The sequence below is a fragment of the Capricornis sumatraensis genome, chromosome 5, assembly GCF_032405125.1.
Source record: "Capricornis sumatraensis isolate serow.1 chromosome 5, serow.2, whole genome shotgun sequence".
Lineage (NCBI taxonomy): Eukaryota > Metazoa > Chordata > Mammalia > Artiodactyla > Bovidae > Capricornis > Capricornis sumatraensis.
Genome location: NC_091073.1, coordinates 117,632,350 through 117,643,996, shown reverse-complemented (window position 1 = coordinate 117,643,996; position 11,647 = coordinate 117,632,350). Strand labels below are relative to the sequence as shown.

The following is an 11,647-nucleotide window of genomic DNA, read 5'->3' as shown; positions in this document are numbered from 1 at the left end:
GTCTGAGGCAAGGTGGAAAACACCTAAAATTAACAGTGGCTTTTAGGTTCTGCAAAGTGGGGAGTTCAGGGACCACCAGTTAACAGAGGAAGGTTTCAGGTGGGAGATTTGCCTGGCACGCCTCTGAGGTTGGTAGATTAGGAGAGGTGAGGGAGAAAAGAAGGGAATACATGCCCTGAAGCAGCAGCACACCTGAGATGTCGTGATATCACTGCAAGGGACGAAGTGTTATTTACAATGTGTTGGGAATGACCTCACCAAAGGCATCAGGCAGCTACCTGCAGAGCAGGTACAGCAGGAACAGGGCGCCCAGCAGGGCGGCCAGGCCCAGCTTACACCAGGTCCCTGGTGCTGCCGTGGGCCACCGCCACAGCCCGGCCAGCGGCCAGTCGCTTGGAGACCCTGCGCAGCTTCTCCTCGGGGCTCAGCCCGCCCAGGGTCTGCGCCAGGCGGTACACGTCGTTGGTGTAGGGGGCGCTGCCGTGGTCCCTCACCAGCTCCTCCACCAGCCCCATCAGCTCCCCGACCTGCGCCTCCCGCTCCCCGTCGGCCACTTGGTTGTCAAAGGTGCAGCAGCGGCCCCCGCACTCGGCCACCAGCTCCCGGAGCGCGCGGTTGTCGGTGTTGCGCACGTACCGCTGCAGCGAGCCCCCCTCCAGGTCCTCCCTGCGGGTGAAGACCATGACGGCGTGCGCCGCGATGCCCGCCCCGAAGAGCGCCTTCACCCCTTGCCAGGCCCGCAGGTCCTGGGAGGTGAAGCAGCCGAGCTGGGTCACCAGGAGCACGGCATGGGGCCCCGGGGCCGACAGCAGGTAGCAGCGGCCTCTCTCCTCGAAGCCCGGGTCTGCCTGGGTGACCTCAGGGCTGAAGAGGTCGGGGGTGTCGAGGACTTCCACATCCCACGAGGCCCAGCGGCAGCTCCCCGTGGCGCAGGTCCTGGTCACCGCCGTGGCCGCGAGCCTGGAGAGGAAGTGCTTCCGCTGGAGGATGGTGTTGCCCGTGGCGCTCTTCCCAGTACCCAACCTCCCAGCCAGGAGGAGGCACAGCCTGCGCTCCTGCAGGGCAGACCTGAACTCCTGGAAACCTGTGGGCACCGGTGGTCTGTAAGCTTTGGAACCTGAGAGCAACATGTCCTGGTCCCAGGGTCTCCTGGATGCCTTGCAAGCAAAGAACAGAGCGCTTCCACGGTTGTGTTTGGGACCAAACCTTTACTGGTTTCCCTTGTGGCTCAGCTGGTAAAGAATCTTCCTGCACTGCGGCAGACCTGGGTTGGATCTCTGGGTTGGGAAGATCCCCTGGAGGAGGAGGTGGGCTACCCGCTCCAGTATTCTTGGGCTTCCCTGGTGGCTCAGCTGGTAAAGAATCTGCCTGTAATGGGGGAGACCTGGATTGAATCCTTGGGTTGGAAAGATCCCCTGGAGAAGGGAAAGGCTACCCACTCCAGTATTCTGGCCTGGAGAATCCCAAGGACTGTCTAGTCCATGGGGTTGCAAACAGTTGGACAGGACTGAGTGACTTTCAGTGTCACCTGGAATTAAACATTAACATGTATGACTGTGACTTCTCTTTCCTTGATGATAATAAAAATCTGCAAGGGTCACTGAAGGGAGATAACTACCTGTAAGAACTAGAAAATATCAAGAAGAGTCTGTGTAGGCTATGGTCTGAATGTTTATGTCCGCCCCCTCCCCCCCTCAACATTCACAGGTTGAAAACCTAGTCTGGAGAGGAGGGTGTTAGGAGGTGGTGTTATTGGGAGGGTCTTAGGTCAGGAGGGTAGATTCCTCATGATTGCACTTAGTGCCTTGTTCTAAATGAGTGTGAGGGCACAGTCAGAAGTTGGCATTCTGCAATCTCAGAGAGGACTCTCCCCCAAACCCGACCATGATCGTGGACTTCCAGCCTCCAGAACTGTGAGGAATAAATGTCTGTTGTTTTTAAGCCACTCAGACTCTCTCTGTTTAAAATAGCAGTCCAAAGAGAGGAAGGCACTGTCTAAACAAACCAGCAAACAGACACACACAAGCTCAAAATAGAGAGTGGGTTTTCCCTTTGCTATGAATCCATCTTCTACTGAAAACTGCCAGTCATTTTACAATTCTCGCAGATGACCAATACATCAAGATAACTAAACACATTTTTAAGGATGTTTTAAAGTGGTACAACTTTATTTAAACTATGTGCTGGAGTAAACATGAAATTTCTGAAAACTGATTCCTTTGAAATACCCCTTCAGATCCAAGTGTCCAGGTCCTTTTTTGCCAGGTGACCTGCAAGAAGGTCATGCAGTTACCGCCTCGGGCCAGCGCCTGCAGAGTAGGTACAGCAGGAACAGGGAACCCAGCAGGGCCGCCAGGCCCAGCTTATACCGGATTCCCGGCGCTGGCTTGGGCCACCACCACAGCCCAGCCAGGGGCCACGTCGGCGCACGGGTGGCCAGTCGCTCTGCCACCCTGCGCAGCCTCTCCTCGGGGCTCAGCCCGCCCAGGGTCTGCGCCAGGTGGTACATGTCGTTGGTGTAGGGGGCGCCGCCATGGTCCCTCACCAGCTCCTCCACCAGCCCCATCAGCTCCCCAACCTGCGCCTCCCGCTCCCCGTCGGCCACTCGGTTGTCGAAGGCGCAGCAGCGGCCCCCGCACTCGGCCACCAGCTCCCGGAGCGCGCGGTTGTCAGTGTTGCGCACGTACTGCTGCAGCGAGCCCCCCTCCAGGTCCTCCCTGCGGGTGAAGACCACGACGGCGCGTTCCGCGATGCCCGCCCCGAAGAGCGCCTTCACCCCTTGCCAGGCCCGCAGGTCCTGGGAGGTGAAGCGGCCGAGCTGGGTCACCAGGAGCACGGCGTGGGGCCCAGGGGCCGACAGCAGGTAGCAGCGGCCTCTCTCCTCGAAGCCCGGGTCTGCCTGGGCGACCTCGGGGCTGAAGAGGTCGGGGGTGTCGAGGACTTCCACGTCCCACGAGGCCCAGCGGCAGCTCCCCGTGGCGCAGGCCCTGGTCACCGCTGTGGCCGCGAGCCTGGAGAGGAAGTGCTTCCGCTGGAGGATGGTGTTGCCCGTGGCGCTCTTCCCAGTACCCGACCTCCCGGCCAGGAGGAGGCGCAGCCTGCGCTCCTGCAGGGCAGACCTGAACTCCTGGAAACCTGTGGGCACCGGTGGTCTGTAAGCTTTGGAACCTGAGAGCAACATGTCCTGGTCCCAGGGTCTCCTGGATGCCTTGCGAGCAAAGGAGAACAGAGCGCTTCCATGGTTGTGTTTGGGGCCAGACCTTTACTGAGTGATCTGGTGTGAGATTTGGGCACTCCAAGGGGTCTCTACCCGTCTGTTTCTCTGGTCTTTGGTGTCACACGTGCACCTGTCCAGCAGCTGCTGAACGTCTCTCTAGAGGATGCGCCTTTGTAATACAGGCCATTACTTTGATATGATCTGTCATCCAGGCTGTGCAGAGCTGGTCCCCAATGTCAATTTCTGTCTTATTTTCCCTGATACTGTCCCACTGGAGAAAGAGGTGGGGCAGTGGGCCCAGCCAGGAGGGCTATCTAGAGTCCCAAGGCCGGGGTTTGAATCATAGACCTGTCCTCTACCAGCCTTGTAACCCTGGGGAGCTGCTTAATCTAAGTGGTAAACACAAACGCAATCAATACTGTAGCACTGTCCTCATAGGACACTGTCAGAAAATAAGATGAGATCAACTCTCTTCCTTCCCTTCCTGCCTCCCTCCTCCTCTCTTGTCTCTTAAACCTGCGGCCTAATAAGACACTTGTGTAGCCCTCCATCCTTGTTCCCTAACACCTTCTACCTGGTGAACCATGTTCCCTCTAATACATGACTTGATGCCCTCTACATCCACTTCTGTTTATTCATTTTATTTTGGAAACAGAGATACAGGTTAGTCAAAGAAGTTGATATCTCACAGCAGGGCGGGGACAAAGATCCAGGTGAAGTGCCAGCCCCAGGGCTCTTGCTGCTTCACACCAACATCGAGTCACCTCTCGGCTTCTCTTGTTCAGTCTTGAATTAGCCCATCCCCCTACCATCCAGGGTTCACACTTGGGGGCAAATACACATTGTGAGATTGTTCTTACCATATGCATTTTCTTCATCTCTTGCCACCTTCCGTCCTCCCATGATTACCTGAAAGAGTCCCAGACACAATTTGTTCATTCACTCTTTCATCAAATAGGTGTATCTGCCTACAGTCTGTCAGGCCAGGTCTAAAATGCTGGTGACCCTACAGTGAGAAGGTCGTAGTTCCTGCCTTCCCTGGGGGCATTGGAAAGAGATTGGAGGAAATGTTCAGCAAAGACATTTGGAGGATCCTAGTCTGGGGTTGGGATGATGCTGGGAGAACACCTGGTAAGCTTGGCTTTGTCTTCTGAGGGCCCCCAAATGCAAAGATCAGAGGGGAGATGATAACATTTACTCCATGTCAAGATGAGCCCCTTAGCTGGTCTGGAAATCAGTAGGGCTTATTGTAGGGGCTGTAAGATACTGAGACCCTGGTCTTGAAGAGCATGTACAGCTTGCTTGCCCCCAGTCCCAGTGCAGAGGCAGTAGGTTGAATACTGCCTGGTGCTCTGGCCAGCCTGCCAGGACTGCCCCCAGAGCACCTCCCAGCGCCCAGGATCCTACTCCATCTGCTACTGCTCCCCTCAAAGGCAGAGGCCACCACTGCCAGTGGGTAGGTGAGCCCCAGGGAAGGAGCAGAGAAAGCTCTGTGGTCTGGCTCCAACCCTTTGGTTCCCCATCCTGCCTTGATGTGTACCCCTTGGTACTGAAAAAATAAAACCAGCTCAGAAGTGAGGCCCCAAGCCCTCAGGCCCTGGCTATGCCCCCAGCCAAGGTGAAGACAGTCATCAATCTGGGGGAAGATTAAGCACCCTTAAGACTCCCACTCCTGCCACTTGGCTTTCGACTCCTCCCACAATAGGGTGGCAACTGGTATGGAGCCTAGGAGAAGCCCTGGCTGGCACCTGGCTCTGGCTGTCGCCCCTCCGACTCCAGCCCTGCCTCCCACCACTGTGGTGGCTGCCAGCACACCCTGGGAGAAGATGCAGTCACCACTCACTTCTGGTCCAGCTCTTCCACCAAAGCCACCAGGCACATGCACACTGCAAAGGGACACTTCCACGAAGGACATGCCTTCAAGACAGGATAGGTGACCGTTCACCTAACTCCATAGCAGCAGACTGAGAAAGTTAAAGAAAATGAGAAAACAGAGGCATACATTTTAAATGAAAGAACGAGAAAACAGAGACAGATAATTTGCTTGCCAAAGAGTCCAAGGCAACAGTAGTAAAAATTCTAACTGAACTTGAGGAAACAACAGCTGAACACAGTGGAAACTTCAGCAAAGAACTAGAAAATATAAAAACCAGTCAGAGCTGACAATTATGATAACGGAAATGAAAAATGTGCTAGAAGGAATTCAAGCCAGCTGAGGTGACAGAGAAGAACACGTAAGACAGAAGAATGGAAATCACCTAACCAGAACAGCAAAAAGAAAAACACATTTAAAAAATGGATGATAGTTTATTGGTTCTCTGGGACAACATCAAGTGTACTAACATTCACGTTATAGGAAGAGACGAGAGAGAAGTGGGTCAAAAATGTGTTTGGTGAAATTATAATTGAATAATTTCCTAATTTGAGGAAGAAAACAGATATTCTGGTACAAGAGGCATGGGGCACCGCTGTCAGAATGGCTGTCATCAGAAAACAAGAAATAACACGTGTTGGCGAGGATGTAGAGAAAAGGGAGCCCTAGTGCCCTGAGTGGGAATGTCAGTTGCTACAGTAATGGCAGAAAACAGTATGGTGGGTCCTTGAAAAATTTAAAATAGAACTTGCATATGATCTAGCAGTTTTACCTCTGGGTATATATCCAAAGGAAACGAAAACACTAATTCAGAAAGGTGTATGCTCTCCAATATTCATAGCAGCATTATTGATAATAACCAAGATAGGAAAGCAACCTAAATGTCCGTCAATAGATGATTGGGTAAAGTAGGTGTTTTATATATACACATATACAGGACTCAGGTTAGCTTTACCGCCCGTTTCAAAGTCTGCCTCTTCACGTCACCACCTGGTTCTTACAGATAACAGTGTTCTCCCCCATTGGCTCCAACAACAAAGGAAAAGCAAAGAGAGAGGCTGGCTCAATAACCCGTCTCAAAGAACTCAGAGGGCAGTTTTGTCCAGAACTCAAGCCAAAACTCCTTGCATTTCTGCAGTATCTCTCCTGCACCCCCCCCACCCCCCAAAGCTTTCAGTAATGTTTGTCCCAGGGGCAAATCCCTTGATGTGATTAGTTATTTTGTGTCTAGAAATCAACAGGCCCCCTTAATTGACACCAGAGGTGACATGAAGAAAGAGCTACAAGATTCACAACCAAGAGAAAGACTTTACCTGAAGCAAGATGTCCCCGTCAAAGGTGGAAATGAGAAAGTGTGCTACAGGGAATCCACAAAACTCTTGGGTATGCCCTTTGGAACTTCCTGCAAAGTTTGGAATGGAATTTGGAAAGTTCTTCTGAGGTTCTTAACAGCTAAAATCGGGTTACAAAGGTATGCAGTTACTGGAAAAAGTAAAACTTGTACAATCCTTTCTTTTAAAACTTCAAGGGGTTGAGATTTATTTAGCTAGTCCAGTACTCATCGAACCTGGCATCTTTTGGAATTATTTAGGAGATTGTTAAACATGTATGTATTTTTATCTTTTGCAATAGTTTTTATTTTCTATAGTTCCTTTGATGTTATTGTCCATGTGCAATGCACATTTTTATGTAGCTGCAATGCTATCACATACACTATTCACAGTCTGTGTTTTTTCTTAATATTATCCACACCTGCCATATTGCTCCAATCTTTATTTTATGGCTGCAGAAATGCCATTGTGGTGATTCACAATATATAAAAATGTGTATTTCTTAGATTTATATTCCTATATCTGTACTTAAAAATAGTAAGTTCCCCTCCATGCCAAATTATTTTTAATCATTCAGCCCATGACTTGTTTTTGAATCAGTTATCCTAGTCCCACCCCTTCAGTACACAGTTGCGATGAGGAAATTAACATGGTACAGCAGCCCACGAAGCCCAGCTTGACTTGGGGAGAAGATATTCAAGAGTCCCTGTAGGGCAAGGGGTGAGGACCAAGTTCATAACCTTAGTTGTTTCCTGCACTATTGTGGATAGTGCTAAGGAGAGTGGAGGTTTTAGGAGAATTACAGAATTTTCACTTTGTAACTTGTTCTGAGGTTAGCTTTCCTTATAAGTCCCCAGGATTACCTTTTGCCTTTGCTGAACATGCTTTTGGGGGGTGTTTGTTGACTTTGAAAATGTGTTTTGGTGTCTGCAGTAGTCCTAGCAATCGCCTTTCTTATTTACTAGGGGACTAGGGAAGGAGAGGGGCTTCCCAGGTGGCTCAGTGGTAAGAATCTTGCTGCAAATGCAGGAGACACAAAAGATGTGGGCTTGATTCCTGGGTCAGGAGGATCCCCTGAAGTAGGAAATGGCAACCCACTCCAGTACTCCTGCCTGGAAAATTTCATGGATGGAGAAGCCTGGTGGGCTACAGTCCATGGGGTTGCAAAGAGTCGGACATGACTGTGTGACTTCACTTTCACTTTCAAGAGTATGTGCATCACGTAGCATCACTGATTCAAGGGACGTGAATTTTGAGCAAACTCCGGGAGATAGTGGAGGACAGAGGAGACTGGTGGGATACAGTCCAGGGGTTGCAAAGAGTTAGACACGACTGAATGACTAAACAACAACAGGAGCATGTGCAACAAGAGCTGGAGAGTGATGCTTACCACTTCTGAACTTACTCTATTTGACACTCAAAACATCCTTACTAACCTACACATGCGAAGTTACTGTCTCTAGGTCTTGCTTCCCTTTCTCATACTTACTAGAATGCACATGCTCGCTAGTCAGTTTCACACGGGCTCTTCCTGTTACCCACAGGTCCTACTCCCGGACTGACTCCCTTCCCCTTACACTCACCTTTCCTGCAGAATTGGTGACAGGCTCTAACGTTAGATCCAAGAAGCTCCTGATCTGCTGCCTGCCCTTGGCTGTGGGTGCAGTGACTGGTTTCCTCCCCACCAACGAGGAAGTCTCTGTGCCACTCCAAGCTCAAGAAGCTCAGGGAGGGGAGGGCCCAGTGGTGATGACTTAAAGAGACAGCAGCATTAACCAGTGAACTGATGGGTATGCAGTCACTGCATATCCTATCCTATGCTGATTCCCTGGTAGCTCAGCTGGTAAAGAATCTGCCTGCAATGCAGGAGATCCTGGGTCAGGAAGATACCCTGGAGAAGAGATAAGCTACCCACTACAGTCTTCTTGAGTGTCCCTGGTTAGCACAGTCAGTAAAGAATCTGCCTGCAATGCAGGAGATCTGGGTTCAATCCTTGGGATGGGGAGGTTCCCTGGAGGAGGGCATGGCAACCTACTCCAGTATTCTTACCTGGAGAATCCTCATGGACAGAGGAACCTGGAGGGCTGCAGTCCATGGGGTCACAAAGAGTTAGACACGACTGAGCAACTGAACACATCCTATCCCATAGCTCTGGGCTATGGTAAAGTTTTCCAAAGGTTTCTGTGACACCAGCATCTTGTCCCCAACAAGGGCTATAACATCAGTGAGGAAGAGGATTTTAGGTTTCTGAGATCTCTTTTTATTTCCAACTTTTGACCAATAATCTTATCTCCAGTTGTCTCTTGCTTTTTAGGCATTTTTAAATAAAATGGCCTTTTGAGTGTCTCCTTTCCCAGGATAGAAATTTTTGACTGAACATCAGCGTGGACAATGCCACAAAAGTGATTCTACCTGCCAGGAACATCACCCTAAAGGTTTATTGAGATATAATTGAATATAATATCATATACATTTAAGATTCTGATGTATTGATTTGATATACTTATATATTACAAAATGATTACCATCACAACATTAGCTAACGTTTGTATCACTTCACATAATTATCATTTCTTTTTGGTGGTGAGATCTACTATCTTGGCAACTTTCAAGTAGGTAATACCAAATCGCACTATAATCACTGTACGTGTACATACTCATCTTCTCCCTGGAGGTTTGTACTCTTTGACCAACATCTTCAAATTTCTCCCACCCCTCAGCCCTTAGTAACAACCATTCTACTCTCCATTTCAAGGAATTTGATTTTTTTAAATTCCACATTAAAAAGTGATACCATATAGTATTTGTTATTCTCTGTCTGACTTATTTCACTTAGTAAATGCCCTCAACTGCACACAATTGCACTCATCCCACATGCTAGGAAAGTAATGCTGAAAATTCTCCAAGCGAGGCTTCAACCATACATGAACTGTGAACTTCCGCATGTTGAAGCTGGATTTAGAAAAGGCAGAGGAACCAGAGATCAAGTTGCCAACATCCGTTGGATCATAGATAAAACAACAGAATTCCAGAAAAACATCTACTTCTGCTTCATTGATGACACTAAAGCCCTTGACTGTGTGGATCACAAACAACTGTGGAAAATTCTGAAAGAGATGGGACTACCAGACCACCATACATGCCTCCTGAGAAAGCAAGGAGCAACAGTTAGAACTGGATGTGGAACAACGGACTGGTTTCAAATTGGGAAAGGAGTATGTCAAGGCTGTATATTGTTACCCTGCTTATTTGACTTATATGCAGAGTACATCTTGTGAAGTGCAGGGCTGGATGAATCACAAGCTGGAATCTAGATTGCTGGGAGAACTATCAATAACTTCAGATATACAGATGACACCACCCTTATGGCAGAAAGTGAAGAGGAACTAAAGAGCCCCTTGTTGAGGGTGAAAGAGGAAAGTGAAAAAGCTGACTTAAAACTCAACATTCAAAAAGTGAAGATTATGGCACCTGGTCCCATCACTTCATGGCAAATAGATGGGGAAACAATGGAAACAGTGACAGACTTCATTTTCTTGAGCTCCCAAATCACTGCAGATGGTGACTGCAGCCATGAAATTAAAAGACAGTTGCTCCTTGGAAGAAAATCTATGACCAACCTAGACAGTATATTAAAAAACAGGGACATTACTCTGCCAACAAAGATCCATCTAGTCAAAGCTATGGTTTGTTCAATAGTCATGTATGGATGGGAGAGTTGGACCATAAAGAAGGCTGAGCACTGGTGAATTGATACTTTTGAACTGTGATGTTGGAGAAGACTCTTGAGAGTCCCTTGGACTGCAAGGAGATCCAACCAGTCCATCCTATAGGAAATCAGTCCTGAACATTCACTGGAAGGACCAATGCTGAAACTGAAGCTCCAATACTTTGGCCACCTGATGTGAAGAACTAACTCATTGGAAAAGACCCTGGTGCTGGGAAATACTGAAGGCAGGAGGAGAAGGGGACAACAGAGGATGAGATGTTTGAATGGCATCACTGACTCAGTGGACATGAGTTTGAACAAGCTCCAGGAGTTTGTGATGGGCAGGGAAGCCTGGCATGCTGCAGTCCATGGGATTGCAAAGAATCATACATAACTGAGTTACTGAACCAAACTGGACTGAAATACCCTCAAGTTCCATCCATGTTATTGTAAACAGCAAGATGGCTTTCTCTCTTGTGGCTGAATAATATTCTACTGTGTGTGTGTGTATATATATATATACATATACATGTGTATGTGTGTGTGTGTGTGTCTTTTGCACTGCAGGAGCTGCAAAAGACATGTGTTTGATCCCTGGGTTGGAAAGACTCCCTTGAGGAGGAAATGAGAAATGACTCCAGTATTCCTGTCTGGAAAATTCCATGGACAGAAGATCCTGGCAGGCTGCAGTTCATGGGGTCACAAAGAGTCAGACCCTACTGAGCACATGTATATATATGCATACACTCTACATCACCTTTATCCATTCATCCATAGACAGAACCTTAGGTTGTTTACATATCTTGGCTACGTGAATAATACTGCAGTGAAGATGGGAGTGCAAATACCACATCAAGATTCTGTTTTCCTGTCCTTTGGATAGATATCCAGAAGTAGAATTGTTCAACATATAGTGAACGTGAAGTCGCTCAGTCGTGTCCAACTCTTTGCGACCCCATGGACTGTAGCCTACCAGGCTCCTCTGTCCATGGGATTTTCCAGGCAATAGTACTGGAGTGGATTGCCATTTCCTTCTCCAAAGGATCTTCCCAACCCAGGGATTGAACCCGGGTCTCCCGCATTGTAGACAGATGCTTTATCATCTGAACCACCAGGGAAGTCCAGTCTGTATGGTACTGTATATCAACATATAGTAGTTATTGAAAAAAAAAAAAAGACAAGCAATAGCAAGTGTTGGCGAGGATATGGAGAAAAGGGAAACTTTGTGCACTGTTGATAAGAAAGTAAATTAGTGCAGTCACTATGGGAAACAGTATGGAAGTTCCTCAAAAAATTAAATATCTCCATATCCTCATCAACACTTGCTATTGCTTGTCTTTTTTTTAAAAATTTATTTTTAATTGAAAGACAATTGCTGTATATTGTCATCCTGCTTATTTAACTTATATGCAGAGTATATCAAGAGAAATGCTGGATGAAACACAAGCTGGAATCAAGATAGGTGGGAGAAATATCAATCCCTTCTGATATGCAGATGACACCACCCGTATGGCAGA

At 48.4% G+C, this 11,647-nt stretch overlaps 1 protein-coding gene and 1 pseudogene across 1 annotated transcript; both read right to left on the bottom strand.

The window, feature by feature from the left end:
• Positions 1-274: 274 nt before the first annotated feature.
• Positions 275-1,130, bottom strand: LOC138079787 (GTPase IMAP family member 1 pseudogene; annotated as a pseudogene).
• Positions 1,131-2,281: 1,151 nt separating this feature from the next.
• LOC138079785 (GTPase IMAP family member 1-like) lies at positions 2,282-8,084 on the bottom strand. The gene is made up of 3 exons (XM_068972460.1): positions 8,005-8,084; positions 4,078-4,126; positions 2,282-3,135 (listed from the first exon to the last, which is right to left on the bottom strand). The coding sequence occupies exons 2-3, from the start codon at positions 4,118-4,120 to the stop codon at positions 2,282-2,284; spliced, it is 897 nt and encodes a 298-aa protein (XP_068828561.1). The 5' UTR covers positions 4,121-4,126; positions 8,005-8,084.
• Positions 8,085-11,647: the final 3,563 nt, after the last annotated feature.